The sequence below is a fragment of the Neoarius graeffei genome, chromosome 16 (genome assembly GCF_027579695.1).
Source record: "Neoarius graeffei isolate fNeoGra1 chromosome 16, fNeoGra1.pri, whole genome shotgun sequence".
NCBI classification, from domain to species: domain Eukaryota; kingdom Metazoa; phylum Chordata; class Actinopteri; order Siluriformes; family Ariidae; genus Neoarius; species Neoarius graeffei.
Window position 1 is genome coordinate 61,901,783 of NC_083584.1, and position 24,527 is coordinate 61,926,309.

General features: G+C 42.0%; 2 protein-coding genes across 2 annotated transcripts; both read left to right on the forward strand.

Annotated features, from left to right (window-relative positions):
* Positions 1–1,275: 1,275 nt before the first annotated feature.
* ctsc (cathepsin C) lies at positions 1,276–13,188 on the forward strand. Its single transcript, XM_060943336.1, has 7 exons — positions 1,276–1,582; positions 1,676–1,821; positions 3,199–3,350; positions 4,210–4,362; positions 9,039–9,157; positions 9,523–9,654; positions 11,602–13,188. The coding sequence occupies exons 1-7, from the start codon at positions 1,426–1,428 to the stop codon at positions 12,099–12,101; spliced, it is 1,359 nt and encodes a 452-aa protein (XP_060799319.1). The 5' UTR covers positions 1,276–1,425; the 3' UTR covers positions 12,102–13,188.
* Positions 13,189–14,888: 1,700 nt separating this feature from the next.
* rab38a (RAB38a, member RAS oncogene family) lies at positions 14,889–24,100 on the forward strand. The gene is made up of 3 exons (XM_060942203.1): positions 14,889–15,081; positions 22,699–22,982; positions 23,879–24,100. Exons 1-3 carry the CDS (start codon positions 14,889–14,891, stop codon positions 24,029–24,031), a joined length of 630 nt encoding a protein of 209 aa, XP_060798186.1. The 3' UTR covers positions 24,032–24,100.
* Positions 24,101–24,527: the final 427 nt, after the last annotated feature.

Sequence of the window (24,527 nt, forward strand, 5' to 3'; positions counted from 1 at the left end):
GCACCGAGACTGATGTTTTACCAGCATCAGAATTAAGACGTAGGATGGATGGATGGATGGATGGATGATAGACAGACAAAAACAGATAGATAGGATCAACAGATAGATAGACGGATGGATGATAGACAGACAGAGAGACAGATAGATAGATAGATCAAGACAGATGGACAGATTGATGGATGGATGATAAACCGAAACAGATGGGATCAACAGACAGATAGATAGATAGATAGATAGATAGATAGATAGATAGATAGATAGATAGATAGATAGATAGATAGACTCCAGATAGATAGATAGATAGATAGATAGATAGATGATAGACAGACAGAGAGACAGATAGATAGATAGATCAAGACAGATGGACAGATTGATGGATGGATGATAGACCGAAACAGATAGATAGATAGATAGATAGATAGATAGATAGATAGATAGATAGATAGATAGATAGATAGATAAGCTCCAGATAGATAGGATCAACAGATAGATAGATAGATAGATAGATAGATAGATAGATAGATAGATAGATAGATAGATAGATAGATAGATAGATAGATAGATAGATAGGATCAACAGATAGATAGACGGATGGATGATAGACAGACAGAGAGACAGATAGATCAACAGATAGATAGATAGATAGATAGATAGATAGATAGATAGATAGATAGATAGATAGATAGATAGATAGATAGATAGATAGATAGATAGATAGGATCAACAGATAGATAGACGGATGGATGATAGACAGACAGAGAGACAGATAGACAGGTAGATCAAGACAGATGGACAGATTGATGGATGGATGATAGACCGAAACAGATAGGATCAACAGACAGATAGATAGATAGATAGATAGATAGATAGATAGATAGATAGATAGATAGATAGATAGATAGATAGATAGATAGATAGATAGATCAAGACAGATGGACAGATTGATGGATGGATGATAGACCGAAACAGATAGGATCAACAGACAGATAGATAGATAGATAGATAGATAGATAGATAGATAGATAGATAGATAGATGTACTCTATTGAAGGGGGATTTTGGGAAAAGTTTGCTTTATTTAAAAGGGCCAGATTTCAAAATGGAAGTGCTGTATAAAATAAATATTGCATGATGTCTGTATAATAATAATAATAATAATAATAATAATAATCCCCTTCTCTGGCTAAATCATGCGTTCCTGTTGCTGTGGTTAATGCGCGCGCTGTTAGAGAGTGCAGCCTTCAGCACTTCCTGTTCCTGCGTCACTGTCACGTGACTGCGGTCACATGATAAGAGCGGGAAGTTCCGTGGCAGTGTGTTTGTGAGCGGGCTGGAGGAGACGCTCCGGACTCTCAGCACCGGAAAGCGCGCGCTGCTTGCGTTGGGACCCGTTTATTAGAAGGCGGAAGTGCGGAGTGTGTGCGGGATGAAGGCGGTTGTGTTGTGTTTGGCGGCGTGTTGCTGCTTCGGCGTGTCTGTGGCTGACACTCCCGCTAACTGCACTTATGAGGAGCTGCTGGGCTCCTGGGTGTTCCAGCTCTCTAAAGTGGGCCAGGACAAGAACATCGACTGCTCCACTGCCGGTGAGGGCCGGGGGGGCCAGGGGGAGAGCGGGGGGGGTTGGGTTGGGTTGGTTCTGCATTAACACTCTATCCTGTGTGCCGGTTCTTGTGCAGGTCCGACAGTGAGGTCAGTGAGTGTGCATCTACAGAAGCTCTCTCAGGCTGTGGATGACCTTGGAAATACTGGCTTCTTCACCATCATCTACAACCAGGGCTTTGAGGTGGTGCTCAATGACTACAAGTGGTTTGGCTTCTTCAAGGTTGGTGTCTCCTGTGTGTACACGCACACCCTAATTATACACACACACACACACACACACACCCCAATTATACACCCACACAGGCCAGTCAGCATACTACAGAGGGCGACTAAGGGCTAAAAGGTGCATAGATGGCAAGGAATGCAAAGCACATCACACCAGATGTTAGATATAATTATAATGAAAAATATGGACTCTAAACCAGATTAAGCGGGTTAAATTAAACACCCAATTTCATTACATGTATACAGTTGATGAAATGATCAAAATAAGAGGATTCAAGAATAAATAAGCATGCTATGAACATAAATCAAGAACATGGAAAGACAAAGGCAGGAAACAAGCTTGCAAACACTACTGAAACACCAACAAACTACAATAATTCATTTTTCAGTATTACGTCAGTGCAAGAAACATTTAGAAGTATAACACATCTTGCTTAAAAAAAAAAAAATTACTTTGCTAAAAAAAATTCTTTTAGCATTTCTTGCTAAGTGAAATTGCTAAAGAAAAATTTGAGTCTTTAGCACTTTTCGCTAAAACAATTTGGGTCCTAGAGTGAGCACAGACACGCGCGCCAGAGATCGTTATCTTCTGTTTTAGGTGACTTCATGTGACCCCACATGATTAGAGCTGCTTGGAAATGTTACGCTCCCTGTTTCACACCAGAGCACGTGATGGGCTTGGAGCAAAGTCTGGCACTGAGCTGTGATTTCTTCACTCTGAGTGTCATGTTTCAAACCATATTGGATAGAGACTGTGTTGCTTTAAACAGAAATGGGCATGAAGTAATACCATCTTCCTGTAAATGATGCCAGGAAGATTTGGGAATTCTGTGCCTTTAATTATTTAAAAAAAAAAAACTCTTTACCCCATAGATGGAGGGTAGAGTATACCCTTCTGCCTTGTGCTCTTATGGGAAAATAATCAATGGAGTAGTGTTTTGCTGTGTGTGAAGTAGATACTGTTATGACCCTGGAGTGGATCATTTTCCTGTAACAGTGTGTCTTGGTGTACTTTATTCCTCAACAACTTGTTGGCTTTAGTGTGAAAGTCTAGTTCACGGCCTCATGTAGTGCATTACTGTGGTTTCAGTCACATGTTGTGATTGACATTTCAGCTCTGAAATGTCCTGACTCAGCTCTCTTCCCTCTCCCCACCACTTTATCACCAGCACATGACTCAGAACTTCACAGCTTTACAAATAAGTGACTCAAACTAGTGAAGGATCATGCTGAACTTGTGTGCAGCAGCAGCCAGTCAACACTGCTGTTTTTAAATAATAAAAAAAAAAACTGCATGGGCTGTGTGTGATGTACACTTCCAATTGTAGGTTTTTTTCTTTTTCAAAAGTAATGCTGCCCCCTTCTCTATCAGTATTCCCAGGAGGGCTCGGTAGTCAAGAGTTACTGTGATCAGACGCTTCCTGGTTGGGTTCATGACGTTGTGGGGAACAACTGGGCCTGTTTCACTGGGAAGAAAATTCAACCTTTGCCTCCTAAAACCAACTACGTTTCTGCACCTGCCCCGTGAGTGTGTGCGTTAATCCTGTAGACATTCTAGGGGTGTTCACACGGCACATATTTGCATCGATGCTGCACCGATGTATTTTGTTGCGATATATCTTACACCAGTGTAAATTTTGTGGCGCGTTCACACGTCACAAACCTGCTTACTAGAGAGAAGCGTGTTAGCACCGGTGCAGCCCCACTTGTGGTCATACGGCAGTTTTTGCGACCATGCAATAGTCGCAAAAACTTTACTATCCTTTCCTTTGATAAAGTTTTGATATTTCCTTTTATTGCTATCATTTCCGATCGTAATAATGCGGAAATGAAATACGTGCATGCGTGAGAATGTACTTCCTTTTCCCGGTTGTCATGGCATCACCAAGCGCCGGGAAAACGACGTGGATGAAGACACCAGTGTTGCCAGATACTGCTGACATTTTCCAGCCCAAAATATGTTCAAATCCACCAAAATGCACTTAAAACCGCCCAACCTGGCAACACTGGAAGACATGCAGTCCTGTTGATATTCGCCATTTTGGAAGCGCAAAATACCAGGATGCAAAATTATGCAATGCCCGTATGTAATCAACTCTCCTCACGCGTAGCGAGTCTACCCCTGTAGCGTTCAGACGTCCCGTTTTATATCGGTGCTGCCCCGCAAACTAGCATTTACTCCGGAGTAAATTTCTTAAGCCACCTCCCGAGCAGGGTTAGATTTGCACCAGTTTAAGCAGCTTTCAGGGGCTACACCGGTATAACTTTGTACCGTGTGAACGCTCTACCGGGGCAGCCCCGGTGCTACACCAGAGTAAAAGATGCCGTGTGAACACCCCTTCTGTACTGTCGCACAAGTACTACCTTCATAACTGTGTTTCAGGTTCCTGCGGCTTTATAAGAATGACCTGAGCTTCGTGGAGCGCATTAACACAGTACAGAGCTCATGGAAAGCCAAGGCCTACAGAGAGCACGAGACGGCCACCATCCAAGAGTTACTGCGGAGAGCCGGAGGGCACAAGTCTCTCATCCCACGGTGTGTATTCGCACATGCATCCCTTCAGTGTGTAGAGGTTTGGGTTTTCATGTTTGTATTAGAGCAGCAGATACAATTATTGGCACCTTAAAGGAGATACAGAGCCTTTATTTTTAAATAAATGAGTGGATAGTATCTCCATCCTTGACTCTTGTATGCTGCTTAAATGGGAATTTAAAAAAAAGTCAAGTTAAAATTGACTGCAAAGTTGTCATTTGAGCTGCCCTGTTGAGCCGGCTAGCCCCGAGTGCGTGACATCTCAGCAGGAACTGGTTTTAAAGGTCCTAGGCAATGGTTTTAATTTTATGCACACTTGAAACTTTGTTAAACCCTCTGTAACTTCTTCTGGTCCCAAGAAGTATTGTTAATAAGTAATTAAAATAAGTTGGTGCGGCTCGTGGGGAATTTGTTGGCTATTTTTGTGACCACTCGGCGCGTGATGTCACTAAGACGAACAAACCACTTGAGTTGAGTCCACTTCAGTTTACTTGCATTGCTGTTCGGTTTGAGTGTAGGCGTGCGTTCAGGAATTTCCAAAGAAAAACCCACATGCCTTATTGTTGTGCAGTGAACTGTAACAACGGGACCGGTTCAGGAAGAAGTTTTTACCTTTTACTGAGAGAGATGAGGCAATGAGGGAAAAAAAATCGGAGGAGATGAGGCAAACGGAGCAGCAATGCTCAAGCAAAGATTGGAGGTAAACATTTTTGCTTGCAATTGACAAGTCAAGAATCCTGATGGATCCTGTACAATCATTGTGGAAATGAGACAAAGGGATATTTCCTCGCTCAGTCGGCTATAAATAGTATAATGCCGTGGATGGCAGGCTAATGTGGCCCACCGGTGCACTGTCCAGTAATCGTTCCCTATATCCACTAGGGAGGGCGGTTTAATTATTCTTCAAAAGGGCTCTTATTTAGTATTACGGCGAAAGTAGGAATTTATCATAACTACCAGGATAAATCGTTTTGGCGTGAGTCTTGTTGAGGTCCGGGGTCACCGCGATCAGAGTCGGCCGAGTCGCTGTCCGATTCCGAGGCTGCACGGTCAAACCAGTGAGCCACATTCACCGATTGCTTCGCAACGGCCGTAGGGTCATACATGTATGGCTTCACCTCTCGATATTCAATTTGGAGAGTTCCTACTTCAAAATTGCTCTCGCTTTCAGACATTTTACACAACCTCTCACGACCGAAGTCCGTACACGTGTGCTTGGTTCGCAAGTAAACACAGAGCTGCTCCCAGTCTGTTTTGCCTTGAATGATGTCATGAGACATAAACAAACCTTTGGAAATTGGGCAAAATGGTATTTTAACTGTTTTATTCAGTTTTAGGGTGCAAATTACACACCAGGAAGATTGAATTTGCTTTTTGGGTCGTTCTTCTAGACAATAAAGTTGATATTCTATGTTTCACCTCCGACCCTTGCCTATGACCTTTTAAGGCCGAGGCCTTTGACAGCTTTTGGTCAAAGTCATACAAATAAATTTATGGTGAAAGTAAGAAATCCCGTTACCGACTTGCTCAACTAAGACTGATTTGACTTCATTGATTGTGGGTTGACTCTCATTCCAACAGGATGGGTGTTATAACTTGTGCAACATGCATGTCCATGCATGCATTTTCATTTTTTAAACATAAAAGGCTGATTAAATCAGATGAACTGAGAATCACATTCTGAAGAAACTTACCGGAAACTTAAACACACAATACAAGTTACATGTATTAATCTAAATGCAGGTAAACTTTTATTTATTAAATCCAAATGAGTTGGAGCTTACCTGTCTGTGTTCTCACTTCTTGAAGGCCGACCTTGTGGTTGATTTTTGTTTTTTGAAACGATCTGACCTTCAGTTGTTCATTTGCTTCCACATGGGCGAGATGGCAGCAATATGCAGTTTAGAAATCAGACGGCTGCTCCACTCACTTCATACTGTATTCCGCCATTTACTACTGGGCTCAGGCAGTTACTAAAACCTGGGACTGAATGGGATGTGACCAGTTTTAGCAGCAACTGTGGGGAGGTCACTGCCCGAGCAATAGGTCCCGTCCTGGGTTTTAGCAACAACCCTCAGCTCACTCCAGAAGGACTGGTACAACTGAACTCGCTTTCCTTTTCTTGTTTTCTTTAACTGTTGGTACTGCACCCTCTTTCAATCTGGGCTTATAGCCAACTCTCCAACAGATCGGAGGTCTCATACGAGTCTTCAGGAATGTGCAGAGGAGAGACCACTTTATAGGTGCCTAGTGTGCCTGTGAACTTCTCGCAAAACGCATCCAAATCTTTGCAGTTTGAACGTTCTTGGGCCGTGAATGTGATGTAAATCCACCTTCTGTTGTGTTGCTGCACCGGCCAGCAACACATCTACATGGCATGGCGATAAATTGGCTCAAAATGGAGGATCGGAGTTGCAGTCCGCTCTGTGTTTTTAGTATAGCGGAAATGGCAATGAGACTGATAGACTTCCTGCTGTGACATCAAGGTCACTCACTCGGATTGCTACCTATACAAATCACTAATTGTAAAAATTACTGTAGATTTGTTAACCCTTATTATTCCTGTGCCATTCTTGAGGTCTCAAGGCATTTATAAATGAAAGTGAGGCCATGGCTCTGCATATCTGCTTTAAAGGAACTGAAGTCACTTGCTTTATTTCTTAACGTGTTATTTGTTTTAGTAACCTTGTATCGGCAACTAATTGCAATTAAATATTATACTTGTCGGCCTATTCGGTTTTTAGCCATGTTGAGTTTGGTCCACGGCAGGTGTCACTTATCCGTGCGATCTTCATGAGACTTGTGCGGGATTTTGAAACGTGAAGTGTCAGCCAGGTGTCAGTGTTGCCATTTTGAAAACTGTTTTCCCAAATGAAATATTGCACAAAAACGAGTTTAAATGACGATTACTGCTGACTTTTTCAAACTTTCCTGATTGCTATCAAAACAAACAACTTCCAGCTTGATTGCGTTAGCATTGGAAAGAGGGCGCGTGCATCTTTTGACACCGTTGGCAGATGTCGGTCACTTTGATTTCCGCTGTACGTTTTACTTCCGTCCTACGATGTCTCGCACAGGTCTCAACGAATCTCGTTTACGGCCATTGCTTTGACATACGGACTGATATATTACAGAGCATATTTCAAACACTCATAACTCGCTATAGCAGCGATAAAATAGTGATCAGAAACACATTCCGATATTTAATAAAATGGAAAATAGAATTTTGATACATTTGCCTTCAGTTCTCCTTTAAATATCTTTTGGCTGTTGCAAAAGTAGAGACTTTCAATACATGAATTGTGCATGAATAATTACTCAAACTTCCACTGGAAAACGAGTTGAGTCCCAATGACTTGGCGTATCAGATTGTGTGACACTGTTCCACAAGTATTGGCACCATTCCACAATTATTGCCAGCCAGATTTATTTATAAATGATTTTTTTTACATGTTTAGTACAAATCTTTATATAATGTATAGATGTTGGCACTTATGTAAATTAACTAATTCTGTTTTGTAAGCAAATGAACTGATGTTTTAACCTGTCAGATCTTTGTTCCACTTTCGAAGTATTTTTGTAGATCATATTTTGGTAATCATTCGTTTTGTATTTTCTTTTATAGCTTACCAATAAATGTCAACAGGCAACTAACATTGACCTGGACTTTGTCATTACAAAGGTCGCATGTCATTCCTTGAACCAAAATATAAAATGTTTACTGATATTGTAATATGTGGTAGATATTTACAACAAACTGCAAGAGAAAAAATCTGAATGGAATAGAGAAATCTGAATATTTCAAGTATGGTTTTTTTTTTGGTGAAATATATGCTCGGAATTTAATTCTGGTCTAATTCTATTTATTGCAGTCAGATTCCAAATACTCCTGTAAACATTCCATTCTATTATAATAAGTTTGATTCATAAATCACCTTTTTTTTAATATTTAAAAAAAACTTCAATGTTCCACAAATCGATCCATAAGTTGTAAATGTCCCTTAATACCACAGGGTGTCGATAATGGTGGACACCGGTGAAAGTGATCAATATTATCGACACCTCACGTGACTTCTCAAATGTGCGTTTAGATACAAAATGGTGACTGTCAAATGGAGTAAGAAACAAAGTAGGTTTTGACAAGGAGCTCATGAAATATGGGTGAGTTTGAGGAGTAAAAACATGTCCATGATCTTTCCACCATGCTTACCTGCGATGAGGGCATCCAGGTTTTTCCTCATTGTTGATCGTGGTGGTAAATTCTATCTTGGGTAACGAGCTGTCTTATCAGATGACAAGATCAAAGGATGGGGGTTCCAACTGATTAACCAATAATAACTGTTGGAACTGAAACTCATCTTTTGTAAGATTCTTTTTATTGGTAAATCTGAAAAGGGGTCTAATTGTAGCCACCACTCTAGTATTTCCGTCCTTCATGCTTTCATTTTTATACTGGTTTTCTTTCCACATTTTAAAAAGTTACTGAAGTGACTTTGAACCCTTATGAAATGCCAGTGTCCATGGTGTAGAGCCTTTTTACTCACCGGCCCCATGGCCTATCTAATGTCCCCTACACCCTCTGTAGTGTGTGGTATATCCAGTAGGATGGTTCCTCTAGTCAACGTTCAATGCCAAGAAGTCTGTATGTAATTATCCTGACTCCGCCCCTTGTTCCTCAGGCGTCTCAACTCCGCCCCGGTCTCCCCAGAGCTTCGTAAGATGGCTGCCGGTCTTCCAGAGCAGTGGGACTGGAGGAATGTGAATGGAGTCAATTACGTCAGTCCAGTACGCAATCAAGGTGGGGCTTTGAGTCTCTTGGGGTGTGGCCTTTGATGGCCTCACTCCAGTACTAGGATGGCTCTGTAAATGTAGAGTAGGGGGTGTGGCTAATGTGATGGACTGGGGCTCAAATAAAATCCTTGTTGGCTATTTGTTACAGGATGTGCTTCAGTCCTGTAAGAGAAAATGGCTGCTGTAGGATCATTAAGTTTTTATTTTTCTCAATGTTAGTGTAGAGGGTCAATAGACTTGATTACTCTATTGGAAATTTTTTTTAATTAAAACTATTTAAAAGGGTTAAATGGAGCTGGAGGTCAGTCACTGATCTACTAATGTACGTTCATTTAGAGTTGTGATGTAAAATCTGTTTATTTTCCCGATTAGAGTCGTGCGGTAGCTGCTACTCCTTTGCAACGATGGGGATGCTGGAGTCACGAATCAGAGTCCAGACCAACAACACGCAGCAGCCCATCTTCAGCCCTCAGCAGGTTGTCTCCTGCTCACAGTACTCCCAAGGTACATGCGTGTGCATATACACACTCCCTCTCTTCGGTTTTGAGATGGGTCGGTATTTGAGCGTACTAGTATACTTGTTTGAGCATGCACCATTTTTCTAAGTGCACTACTTGGAGAATGAGATGTCAAGTGCACTTGTGACACTCTTTATAGGTAATGTAATCATGTGCACAACACAGGTGTATGTAAAAATGTCGGCATAGTAACACAGGATTTTTTTTTTTTTTTTTTTGGGGGGGGGGGGGTCTCTTCTCCTGGACCCTGTGTGGAATCTTGTGTACTTCTACATGGGTGCAAGTCTCTTTTTTTTTTTTTTTTTTTTTTTTTTTTTTTTTTTTTCGGTTCTGAAAGTAATTTTTCCAAATCGTGTAAATCCGTTGAGATTTTCGGGGGGTGGCCCTCTCTCTCTCAGCGTGTTGCCACAGTTCAGTCTCTGCATGAGACGCATCTTTTCATCTCGTCTTCGCCACAAACCTCATTCAATTTTGTAAACGATTGTTGAAGGTGGGTGGAACACAGAAGCACGGCAGGCCAGAACTGAGTGTTACAAAAACTTTTTTTTTTTTTAATTAATAGCTTTTCAGCTTTCCACACTCTCCCAGCCACGTGCGTGCACATGCGCACAAGTGTTCCGGTTGGGGAGAGAGCTCCCTTTCTCTGCTCTCTCTCCTTTTTTAAGGGTGCAGTCACTGGGGGAGACACACACGAACACAGGTTAATTCACGTCAGGTGCAGTGATTCTGCCACTTGCCTTCCCTGACTCCGCCCTCCATTCACAGACCGCCACTTGACCACGCTCCCGCTGCCACAAACTTGTACGCCGCTCACCCGTTGTTTCACGGTGTTATAGGTACATGTGACATCATGTTTCTCACACAGCACGTTGTTCGACCAAATCAACACAGCTATTCCAGTGTATATATTGTAAAAAAGGTATCGCAGCAAAAGCATATTAAAAATGGTTGTTTCAACATTTAAATTAGTTGCTAGATGTTTTGAAATATCAAGCCTTGTACTTGAAATATTATTTCAGATGAATTAATTAAATGTATTAAACATTTCATGTGAATATGCAAATCATATAACTATAATATTTTAAATGTTTGCATGAGACAACCATTTTAACTTAAATTTTTTTTCGGGCCCTAAGGGGAGCTTGTCTAGCCTGGCTAACGTGACTTCAAAGCTCTCCGAGCATTTGGTCTGGCCAAGCTATTAAGCCAAACCGTTTCCCAGAGCCCGTGGTTGACCCGCCTCCCTGAAATGCCTGTTTGCTACTGGTCGAAGCCAGAAAAGGCTGTGACGAAGCTTAAACCAATCACGTCACTCTTTCCTCTGACGTATGTGACGTGACAGGGCTAACTGGTAGATTAAACTCTTACCGAAGCCGGTCGGGAGCAAGGTGAAAACGTCCTTCCTTTCAATAAATACCTCCAGGGCTGCTCTTTGCTCCGTTTTCAATGAGAACTTCCTGTTGAATGCTTTCAATACAGCATCTACTGCTGTGTTAAAGGCTTGCCGCTGCTCCATGTTCGTAATGTGAATGAAGCGCTTCCGGCATTGTTTACAGAATCTATCTATGGCTTCCGGTCGCAGTTCTACTACGTCACTGCCTTGAACACGCCTCTACCCAGTGCCGTTGGAGATGCTCAAAGTTGATTGGTTCCCGATTTTTCGGGAGCTTGGAAATGCTGTAGATAGCCTGCCTGGCCAGATTAAGCTCGGAACAGGCCCTCGTGTTGTCACGCTTAGGATGGGCGGGCCCAGGCTAGGGCTTGTCAGACTTTTCAGGTTTTTGAAAGTGTTATACTTGCACCCATGAAGTAATGGATGCACCCTTTGTAGGGTGTTGGTGCCCTACTTGGCGTATACAGTAGAAAGGGTCTGGGATTGAGCCTTCATATTAATGTGTACATGTTCACTTGACACTAGTTTGAATCCCTTTAGGTTGCGATGGCGGTTTCCCGTACCTGATCGGGAAGTATGTGCAGGACTTTGGCATCGTCGAGGAGAAGTGCTTCCCTTACATCGGGAAAGATTCTCCGTGCTCCGTCTCATCCGACTGTCCTCGCAGTTATGCCTCCAAGTACCATTACGTAGGCGGCTTCTACGGCGGGTGCAATGAGGCGGCCATGATGATCGAGCTGGTGAGGGATGGCCCGATGGGCGTGGCCTTCGAGGTCTATCCTGACTTCGTTCACTACAAAGGGGGCATCTACCATCACACAGGCCTGCGTGACTCGATCAACCCTTTTGAGCTGACCAATCACGCGGTGCTGCTGGTGGGCTATGGGCGGGACCAGGAGACAGGCGAGAAGTACTGGATCGTGAAGAATAGCTGGGGAGCCGAGTGGGGCGAAGATGGCTACTTCCGCATCCGGCGTGGGACTGACGAGTGCGCCATAGAGAGCATCGCTGTGGCAGTCAAGCCTGTCGCTCAGCTCTGATGTCACTTCCTGTTTGGTTTGGTGTTGAAGAGCATCTTTGTGTGTCTGCCTTTGCTATGATTCTCTGTAAACTGCCCACTTGAGATTTGTAAAGGGAAGTTTAAGAAAAGCTGCTGGTGATCCGACATGGTTGTGTCCTAAATATTTCTTTGGTTGACAAAGTGCACTATATATTACATGATTGCGTTTACATTGGCTACCGTTATGAGGTACAGCACCATTCAAAAGTTTGTACACCCCTTCTAATTCATACTTGTTAAATGAGTCACTTTGTATCTTAATGATTGGTTCTTGCTGTATTCTGGAATGGAGCTGTTTACTGTTTGAGCTCTCATTCAGAAGGCAAGAAACTCCTCCACTGACTTTGAGACACCTGTTTAATTGAAAAGCATTCCAGGTGCCTCCCTTATGGAGCTGGTTAAGATGATGCCAGTAGTCTACAGAGCGTCAAGGGAAATGCTGGCTACACCGAATCTAAAATATGAAACATTTTTCCATGTTCTGTCAGTATTGCTCAGGAAATGGCCAAAATGGGGGGGTAGACAACCCATGATCGTAGGGGTGTCCGAACTTTTGACACTACCTTTTGTGCAGTATCAAGTCAAGAACGTCAGAAATTTTAAAATTCACCGTCCATTCGTAGCCAGTCAGATGTTTTAAATAATGCTGTAGTAACTATAATGGTTTTATATAAAACTTGGCTATTCGGTTCACTTCACTGTGGTGCCTTCAATAATCTGAGCTTTATTAGGGAAAAGGGATTATTTTCCTCTTGTGCATTAGCAAAAGCTGCTAGCATGTTTTTCATTGTTCATGTCTGTCCCAATCCATTTTCTCACGACTTCAGATTAATAACTGATCCTTGTTCTTGCAGATTTAAATGGTGGCTTAAAAGGGAACCAGTGTTAGGTTTTTGGTAGTTTTTCTCAGGTGTTGCATACAAATCAGTCGTTAAACATGCGTACCAGTATTTCAGTTAAATTGTCGTCATGATGTGGCTAAAGTGTTAATGAATTTTTTTTTTAAATGTATCTGATCAGTTTTATGCAAAATCTTTCTAATGTTCAATAAAGGTTGCTTTTAAATACTCCTTTGATTGAGGAGGTTTTCTTTTGCACTTTTTTAAGACTTCTGTTATGATTTTGTGTAACTTGATTTTACATTTAAATGTAGCCTGAGGCCATGACTGGAGGAGAAAGTGCTGGATAATCATGTTACTTTCCACATGACCTCCTTTCAGTGGCGATCTTAAAATGGAGCTCATGTATTTCCTCAAGTGTCCATAGTTGAATGTAAGGTATTTTAAAAGTGAATCCTTTTAGTAACTTTAACTAAAAATCAAAGACTTTTTTTTGCTCATGTTGGGGTTTTTTTTTTTTTTTTGGGGGGGGGGGGGGGGATGGTTGAACTTTTAGCTAACAACACTTCAAATGCACAAACTGGTCGCTAACAGTTGGAGACACTTGGAAGAATGAAAGCTTGAGCTAAATGAAAATGTGGTAAACAAAGCGGCTGACTATATATAGTACACTTGACTATATACACTACCGTTCAAAAGTTTGGGGTCACTTTTTTTTTTTTTTGAAGTGTCCTTATTTCTGAAAGAAATGCACTGTTCTTTTCAATGAAGATCGTCTCGTCTTCCGCTTTATCCGGGACTGGGTCGCGGAGGCAGCAGTCTAAGCATGGAAGCCCAAACTTCCCTCTCCCCAGACACCTTGGTCAGCTCCTTGGGAAGAACACCGAGGCGTTCCCAGGCCAGCCGAGAGACATAGTCCCTCCAGCGTGTCCTGGGTCCTCCCTGGGGCCTCCTCCCAGGGGGACCTGCCTGGAACACCTCCCCAGGGAGGCATCCAGGAGGCATCCGAAAAAGATGCCCAAGCCACCTCAGCTGGTTCCTCTCGATGTGGAGGAGCAGCGGCTCTACTCCGAGCTCCTCCCGAGTGACTGTGCTTCTCACCCTATCTCTAAGGGAGCGCCCAGCCACCCTGCGAAGGAAACTCATTTCGGCTGCTTGTATCCGCTATCTTTTTCTTTCGGTCATTACCCAAAGCTCATGACCATAGGTGAGTCGGAACATAGATCGACCGGTAAATTGAGAGCTTCGCCTTTTGGCTTAGCTCCTTCACCACGATAATGAAGATCACTTTAAACTAATCAGAAATCCACTCTATACATTGCTAATGTGGTAAATGACTATTCTAGTTGCAAATGTCTGGTTTTTGGTGCAATATCTCCATAGGTGTATAGAGGCCCATTTCCAGCAACTCTCACTCCAGTGTTCTAATGGTACAATGTGTTTGCTCATTGCCTCAGAAGGCTAATGGATGATTAGAAAACCCTTGTACAATCATGTTAGCACAGCTGAAAACAGTTTAGCTCTTTAGAGAAGCTATGAAACTGACCTTCCTTTGAGCAGATTGAGTTTCTGGAGCATCACATTTGTGGGGTCGATTAAATGCTCAAAATGGCCAGAAAAATGTCTTGACTATATTTTCTATTCATTTTACAACTTATGGTGGGAAATAAAAGTGTGACTTTTCATGGAAAACACAAAATTGTCTGGGTGACCCCAAACTTTTGAACGGTAGTGTATATATCCTGAAGGCATGCTTAAAGGAAAGATATGTGCACTACAGTGCTACGAATCCATTATAACTTGCCTTGGGTGCGAATCGAGATCCTCTTTCTAGTAGGAGGGTTTGGTGATTTTTGTGATCTAATCCCTAAATCCTTGCTTATGGAAAACTGAAAGGGCTGGAGCAGCTCTGTCACTCGTTGCTCAGTATGCAGCAAAGCGAGCATCGCTACAAGATCCTGGTGATTGGAGACCTTGGTGTTGGGAAGACGAGCATTATCAAACGCTATGTGCACCAACACTTCTCTGCTAACTACAGGGCCACCATCGGGGTGGACTTTGGCCTCAAAGTGCTCAACCTGGATCAGGGCACAATCCGACTGCAGCTGTGGGACATTGCAGGTGAACATTTCTCTCTCACACACTCTTATTAGAAATGCACTTGAATCTATCTGATGCTTTAAGTATAATAGGTTTGATCTGACACTGGTTTAAAAAAGTCTAGCTGAATCATTTCCACTTGTGACTCAGCATGTGACTGTACTGTAATTCCCCAAGATCTCCGCTTGAACAAAGATGAAAGTTCTTCCGTGTGATGCTCACATGAGTGAGATTTCTCATGAGCAGTGCAAAACAGGTTTGGGTTGTGTTCCAAACGTTTAACTTGTGATCTGTGGCTGAACCTCCTGGCAGAGGCAACCAGGGCCCGTCTTCACAAAGAGTTTTATCTTAACATTAGGAGTACTCCTAAATCGCACTAAAAGTTTTTATGTAGGAGTTGTTTCTTAAAAGTAATTCACAAAGCCACTGAGACCTACTTTTAGTTAAGAAAACTGCGAACTCTTAAACTAAGTAACTTTGTTGCTATGGATGACGTCAATTCACATGCACGAGCTTAGACGCAATGACAACAGTGATTGGTTGTTGAGTGACGGTGGCTCATTGGAAAGTCATACGTAATGCATCAAGTGAAAATAAGGAAATAGTCTTCAAAGCTGGATGAGAAAGCCTATGAAAAGATAATGGATAGAGAAATGCATGTACACTTGTGTTCAAAATAATAGCAGTCCAACACGACTAACCAGATCAATCACTGTTTTTGGTGGAAATTATATTACTACATGGCAAATAATTTACCAGTAGGTGTAGTAGAGTCATAGAAAACCAACAGACCCAACATTCATGATATGCATGCTCCTGAGTCTGCGTAATCGAATAATTAAGTGAAAGGGGCGTGTTCAAAATAATAGCAGTGTGGAGTTTAATTAGTGAGATCATTCATTCTGTGAAAAAAACGATGTCAGTCAGGTGGCCCTAATTTAAGGATGAAGCCGGCACATGTTGTACATCCATTTCTCTCTGAAAACCTGAGAAACATGGGTCGTTCCAGACATTGTTCAGAAGAACAGCGTGCTTTGATTAAAACGTTGATTGGAGAGGTAAAACGTATACTGTAAAGAAGTGCAGAAAATGATGGGCTGCTCAGCTAAAATGATCTCCAGTGCTTTAAAATGGACAGCAAAGCCAGAGAGGCGTGGAAGAAAACAGAAGACTACCATTCGAATGGATCGAAGAATAGCCAGAATGACAAAGACTCAGCCAATGATCAGCTCCAGGGTGATCAAAGATGGTCTGAAGTTACCTGTGAGTACTGTGACAATTAGAAGATGCCTGTGTGAAGCTAATCTATTGGCAAGAAGCTCCCACAAAGTTCCACTGTTAAAAAAAGACGTGCTGAAGAGGATACAATTTGCCAAAGAACACATCGACTGGCCTAAAGAGAAATGGAAAAACATTTTGTGGACTGATGAAAGTAAAATTGTTCTTTTTGGGTCCAAGAGCGGCGGCACGGTGGTGTAGTGGTTAGCGCTGTCGCCTCACAGCAAGAAGGTCCTGGGTTTGAGCCCCGTGGCCGGCGAGGGCCTTTCTGTGCGGAGTTTGCATGTTCTCCCCGTGTCCGCGTGGGTTTCCTCCGGGTGCTCCGGTTTCCCCCACAGTCCAAAGACATGCAGGTTAGGTTAACTGGTGACTCTAAATTGAGCGTAGGTGTGAATGTGAGTGTGAACGGTTGTCTGTGTCTATGTGTCAGCCCTGTGATGACCTGGCGACTTGTCCAGGGTGTACCCCGCCTTTTGCCCGTAGTCAGCTGGGATAGGCTCCAGCTTGCCTGCGACCCTGTAGAAGGATAAAGCGGCTAGAGATAATGAGATGAGATGGGTCCAAGAGCCACAGACAGTTTTTCAGACGACCCCCAAACACTGAATTCAAGCCACAGTACACTCTGAAGACAGTGAAGCATGGTGGTGCAAGCATCATGATATGGGGATGTTTCTCTTACTGTGGTGTCGGGCCCATTTATCGCATACCAGGGATCATGGATCAGTTTGCATATATCAAAATACTTGAAGAGGTCATGTTGCCTTATGCTGAAGAGGAAATGCCCTTGAAATGGGTGCTTCAACAAGACAACGACCCCAAACACACCAGTAAGCGAGCAGCATCAGGGTTCAAGACCAACAAAATGAAAGTTATGGAGTGGCCAGCCCAATCCCCGGACCTTAATCCGATAGAAAACTTGTGGGGTGACATCAAAAATGCTGTTTCTGAGGCAAAACCAAGAAATGCAGAGGAATTGTGGAATGTTGTCAAATCATCCTGGGCTGGAATACCTGTTCACAGGTGCCAGAAGTTCTCAGAAACCGTGGTTATACAACTAAATATTAGTTTAGTGATTCACAGGAATACTAAATCCTTAAGATTTGTTCAGTTTATACAGTAAATATTTGGAGTTTGTAATGAAAAATGCAGACACTGCTATTTTTTTGAACAGCCCAAATGTTCATTTTTCTTCATTTTCTGTAAAGTAATTAAAATATTAATAAATTTTTCTTCATGTTTTGATGTAGAATATAATGTGCAGTGTTCCCAATGCATGGAAATAAAAACTATTATAAGGATTTTGAGCTTTACTCACGTTTTTAAACACACTGCTATTATTTTGAACACAACTGTATAAAGAGAATTAAGTGCAAACCCAAAAATGATGCTTTTGACAAAAATAAGAAGATTGCGGGAAGTTTATTTGTCTATTTTCAAGTCAAAACATTTAGCCACCCTTATTATAAGACATAATTGCCCAACAAGCAAAACCTCATTTAGCTAGAAAGGCTAGTTTTTAGACAGTCCATCTTGAAAATCTTGTATAGACAAAATGTCTTAGTCTTATTTGGAGCACCTTTGAAAATAAAACAAGTTTTTTTTTAAAACAAGTAAGTACATTTTGGACATTTGTCAAATGCGGTTCATCTTGTTTCAAGAAAAATAAAGTATGCTTGTTTTTGGGAATAAATTAACTTTACTGAAATCTTTGAATCTTTCATTACAATTCAACTCCACCTTACAGATCCGAAGTTATCCTAAAGTTTACTGCGACTGTTTTCTCAGTCATTCAGATTGAGCTCCTTCTAGATGCTGTACAGACTCTAGACCAGACAAGTGCCTTCAAAAAGGCTATGAGTGAGTGGAGGGCGTTTTAGTGAGGTCTTTTTGGAATGCTGTGAGTTAAGTTCAGTGGTTTTTTTTTTTGTTTGGTTGGTTGGTTGGGTTTTTTTTGTGCCTGATCTTGTAAACCCCTCGTACACATGAATAGTCAGTGCCCCCAAAATGCACTGTTGCTTTGGCGTTGTGTAAGCACTGTAAGTCAAAATGTGTAGACTTTTTTTTTTGTGTGTGCCTGAGGTCCTGGGGAAGTGGAATCTTAAGAGATGTTTTAATGTTTGAATGTTGAAATGGGAAAAAAAAAAACTTGTTGCAATGCTACATGTGTCGTCAACTTGATTCAAGATAGTCTCTGGTCTCATATCTAGAGTATTTTACTAATTACAGGTCACAAAAGGAGAATCTTTTAAGCTAGCAATGCTTAGTTGTAGAATTTAACAATCCTAATATTAGTATATTTATCTTAAATTCAGTTTTTACTGCTAAGACTTTGTCATGAATTTAAGTGAAATACCCTTAAAATGAAATAAATAAAAATGACTTGAATGGCTAAATGTAAGCAGTACGATCTTGTTATAAGAGCTATTTTGAGTTAATCAGATCTCGCATAATAAGTTCCCCAATCTTATTTTGGAATTATTTCATCTAAAAACAGGTTAGATTTTTCATCTTACTTTAAGAAATCTTACCAAGTGAAATTTGACTCGTTCCATTGGCAGATTTTTTTCACCTGATTCAAGCAAATATGCTTTGTTTTAATCTTTTATTTCTCATTTTTGAAAGGCCATTTTTTGCAGTGTAAAATGAATAGAAAATATAGTCAAGACATTTTTCTGGCCATTTGGAGCATTTAATCGACCCCACAAATGTGATGCTCCAGAAACTCAATCTGCTCAAAGGAAGGTCAGTTTTATAGCTTCTCTAAAGAGCTCAACTGTTTTCAGCTGTGCTAACATGATTGTACAAGGGTTTTCTAATCATCCATTAGCCTTCTGAGGCAATGAGCAAACACATTGTACCATTAGAACACGAGTGAGAGTTGCTGGAAATGGGCCTCTATACACCTATGGAGATATTGCACCAAAAACCAGACATTTGCAGCTAGAATAGTCATTTACCACATTAGCAATGTATAGAGTGGATTTCTGATTAGTTTAAAGTGAGCTTCATTGAAAAGAACAGTGCTTTTCTTTCAAAAATAAGGACATTTCAAAGTGACCCCAAACTTTTGAACGCTAGTGTAACCCAAATTTGTTTTCCATAATGGACAAAATGCCTAGACCAGGGGTGTCCAAACTGATCCATAAAGGGCCGTGTGGCTGCAGGTTTTCATTCCAGCCATGCAGCAGCACACCTGACTTGGCTCATTCAATCAACTGAACTGTCTTCACACAGTCAAATACTTGCAGCCACACCCACCCTTGATTAAAGGGTGGGTGTGTCAGTTGATTGAATAAGCCAAATGAGGTATGCTGCTGCATGGCTGGAATGAAAACCTGCAGCCACACGGCCCTTTATGGATCAGTTTGGACACCCCTGGCCTAGATGGAAACGAAAGCCCAATTGGTTCCAGGACCAGTTGCTGCTCCTGGCCCAGTTGGTGCTTGAACGCAAAACAATAATAAAAGGAAAATTTGGCTCCGGGGTAACAAGCAAAACTAAGAGGGACGTATGGGAAAGTGTCTCGTTTGATATGAATGCTGCGTTCCCCGGAGTCTCCCGCACAGCCGACGACTGTGAAAAGAGATGGCATTCGCTGCAATGTCATTCGAGGACTGAGATCGCAGCCTACAAACGAGCCATCAGTAAAACAGGTAGGAATTAACATTGCTTATTTAGCCTACCATGCAATTTACAAAAGCTAAATGCAACATAATATTTATGTTTAGGTTCTTGGTAGACTCTTTTATCCAAAGTGCTATAGTGATATGAAGATGTTTATGTGAGGTAGCCCGCTTTGCATGTCACTGACGTATTCTATGCATATTTTAGGAGAAGGCTCAGCACCAAAGCCTCTGTCCGCAGTTACATCAGTGGTGTACAGCGTGCTGGGGTCAGATACAAGCATCACTGGTATTGAGGGTGCTGCTGACCCAGCAATGCAGTTATTGTTACAGATAGAGGCATAAGCATTGTGCAATAATCAGACACTGAAATGTATGCATAGTGATATTTAATGAAAGAGCAAATAACACCCAGCTCCCAAAAATGTGCTCACAAAGTTATCCTAATAACAATATCTCCTCCATAGGGCACAGGAGGATCAACACCCAGAAGATCCTTCTCTTCCTCTCCCACCTCCTCCTCGTCTCCCACGTCCTCTTCCATCTCCTCCACGCACTCTTCCTCTTCCAGCTGCAGCGTCTCCCTCCAGTGGGCCTCTGTCTCCTCCTGCCACCCCTCTCCTTCCTGCTGCAGGTGCCAGTTCCTCACCCCTGATGGAAAAAAAAATGAAGATGGAAATGTGCATGCTTAGAAGGCAAAAGAAGGTTTTGAAGGAAAAAGAGAGGCTCTTGAAATTAAAGAGCGAATATTACACGTTGCTAAGAGACAAAATGAAAAATGACACCCAATAAATGACCCAGGATGAAATGTTTTGCTGTTTTATTTTTTTCTTACCAGTGTATATTCACAAAGTGATCCCTGCATGCCAGTCCACTTTGTTCCACTTCATCCAAGTTTATCACATTTTCATTGCCATCATCATCATCATCATCATCGTTGTTGTCAATGTCATCATCACTATCCTCCGGCTGTGGGATCTTCCTTTGCCAGCAGAGGTTGTGAAGAATACCACACACAGTGATAACTCTGCTGCCTCTCTCTGGGCTGAGTCTTATTTCACTGTGTCTCATCTCATCTCATTATCTGTAGCCACTTTATCCTGTTCTACAGGCAAGCTGGAGTCTATCCCAGCTGACTACGGGCGAAAGGCGGGGTACACCCTGGACAAGTCGCCAGGTCATCACAGGGCTGACACATAGACACAGACAACCATTCACACTCACATTCACACCTACGCTCAATTTAGAGTCACCAGTTAACCTAACCTGCATGTCTTTGGACTGTGGGGGAAACCGGAGCACCCGGAGGAAACCCACGTGGACACGGGGAGAACATGCAAACTCCACACAGAAAGGCCCTCGCCGGCCACGGGGCTTGAACCCGGACCTTCTTGCTGTGAGGCGACAGCGCTAACCACTACACCACCGTGCCACCCTGCATGAATTGTAAATAGCCTTAATACCGTACAGTCATGACAACCTTACCTGTTATAACTTAACTGTGGTCCTGGCTGTGGATTGAGGTAAGGAGTCAGTAGCCACCTTTTGCATGGATATCCACTGTCCCCCAGCAAATGACATCCAGCTGGTACGTGGTGCCCCTCAAAAAGCTGCCTCAAACCACTCTCCATCAACATTCTTGAATCGTGTGTTGATCCGGGCCATTTCGCAACAATGTCCAGTATGGTGTAACGTGAGTCAAAGACAATTTATGTATTTATTGAATGGATTTTTTTGCGATTGACAAAGACGTATTCATCCTGAGAGGGCACAATTATTCTTATATGCGTCCCATCAATGGCACCGACCACACCGGGCATACCTGCGATCTCCATAAAGTTGCCTTTGATCCTTTGTTGATGGTGATGGTCTAAAGGGAACCGGATAAACTGACGGATTATATGGGGTTTACAGAGTGCGTTGATGGTTTGATTGATGGAACGGCTTACTGATGGCTGTGATAGTCCTAAATTGTCCGCGTTGCAGAGCTGCATTTTCCCTGTAGCCAAATACTGGAGTGTTGACAAACACTTTGACTCCGGCATTATCGGGTTGTTTCGGTTGGTTGGGGACGTTATTGCGTCCCTCACCAACTCAACTACAACTTCTATCCCTTCATGATCCATTCAGTATCTTTTTAATAATTCTCTATCATCTAACGTCTCTAAAACATTGCGTTGTGGAATGACAACAGCCATTTTAGGACTTTTTGTGAATAGGTCTTAGTGAGTTAGGAGTCCTCTGGGCTACTTCTAAGCTCTCCCAGACTTAAGTGCTACTTTTAGGCCTAAAATGTTTTGTGAATAACTCTTATTTTTAAAAATTAGGAGTCCTAAAGTTACAACTGACACACCCATTATTTTTAGGAGTTTCTCCTGAATTCGCCTGTTAGGAGCTCCTTTTAGCCTTAAGATTCTTTGTGAATACGGCCCCAGGTTTCTGGTTTTAAAAAAATTCACTGGATCGTGTGGTGTGATGTGATGGTTGCCTGATGAAGATTTCTCATGATAAGTGCAAAGAAAAACCTGTTCCAAATTCTACAACCCGTGACTAGATCTCGGACATCTTCAGGAGGTTTAATTGGAGTTTGCTCAAATTTTCCTGAAAATCAGCAGCGACTTGGTTCATGCTAACCACTAGTCTGGTTACGTTCTTTTCTAGCATCTCATCTCTGACTCCGCCCAGTGGCTTCTATCGATCATGACCATCTTTAGGACATGGCTGTGTCTCCCCGCAGGTCAGGAACGTTTTGGGAACATGACACGTGTGTACTACCGTGATGCCCTCGGTGCCTTGGTGGTTTACGACGTGACGCGGTCGTGTACGTTCGAGGCCGTGAGGAAGTGGAAGGAGGATTTGGACGACAAGGTGAGCGTCTCGGGTGGGAAACAGATCGCCGCTGTGCTGCTCGCCAACAAATGTGACCAGGACCGAGATGACGCTTTCGCTAAAACTTACGCCGGGATGGAGCAGTTCTGCCGAGAGCACGGCTTCATCAGCTGGTTCGAGACGTCAGCCAAGGTACTGAAATGTTTATTCAGAGTTGTAACGTGGGTGAGACGATGCATCAGTGGCGCAGGCTGTTGTCATGGTAACGATCTGCAACTTGTACCACTGCAGCAGTGAAATGCACTTGATTTTAAAAGTCTGCCTTTATTCTGAGCTCGACAGTGTTTATCTGTGTGCACTGCTACTAACGGTGTTTTTCTTAATCTTAATTTTGACTGACTTTTTCCTTTTTTTTCTAATTTTGATTTTACTTTTTAATTTTTGCTTTTTATATTTTTACTCTTTCTTAAAACAAGATTTTACATTATTTTGTACTTTTAAAAATCAGTTTACATTACATTTATTTCTTTTCCCATTTTCTTTCATTCTTGTTTTTTGAAATCTAATTTTTACTTTTTTAAACTTTTTAATAATTTTATGTCTTTTGTATGCTTTGTGTTAAATTCTTTTGGTCTGGTCTTTGCCCCATTAAAAAAAAAAATCTTATTGGTTCTTTTAGTCGTTTTTATTTGCCTTTCTTTCTTTCTTTCTTTCTTTCTTTCTTTCTTTCTTTCTTTCTTTCTTATGTAATTTTTTAAACTTTTTTAAATTTCTTTATTTTACCTTTCTTTCTTTCTTTCTTTCTTTCTTTCACTTCTGTAGTTTTATTTCTTTAGGTCTTTATTCTCTCTCTCTCTCTCTCTCTCTCTCTCTCTCTCTCTCTCACACACACACACACACACACACACACACACACACACACACACACACTTCCTGCTGAGTCACAGAGTAAAGAATATGCAGATGAAGCAAGTCATGAATATTCATGAGCATATCAATCACATTTCCTAGTTGTGAAACTGGGTGTGAAGTCTCTCTCTCTCTCTCTCTCTCTCTCTCTCTCTCTCTCTCTCTCTCTCTCTCTGCAGGAGAACATTAATATAGATGAAGCCGTTACCTGTCTGGTGAGACACATCATGGCCAATGAGACAGAGCTGCTCCAGAGGGAGGCTGTGAACATCGTCTCCCCTAAACTGGATTCAGGACACAGCCCACCCTGCTCTGCCTGCCTGAGGCCCTAATTCACTCCATCCCTGCTTCACCAGCACCCTTCATCCCTCAAAACACTCCCCATCCCACCACACACACACACACACACACACACACACACACACACACACACACAGTTATATACAGTCATCTGTGTGTATTATAAAAAAAAGCAACTGTGCATTTGTATCCATAGCAACAGACTTGAAACACACTTCACACATCAGCAACCTTATAAAACAACTTGAACATTCTCTCTGTCTTTCTCTCTCTGTGTCATTCACTTATTATTTCTGAATTAGCAGGAACTTGTTTGATTGTCTTGTATAATAATGACGGGAAAGTTTAATTAAGAACATGCAAATTCTACAAATATGTTAATCATCCACCACTAATGACATCACCTGTAATGTGTATCACTGTTATTTATTTGTGTGTGTGTGTGTGTGTGTGTGTGTGTGTGTGAGAGAGAGATGTTTTTATTAAATGTTGAATGTAAAGTGATTAGATATGTGATTTACTGTGTTA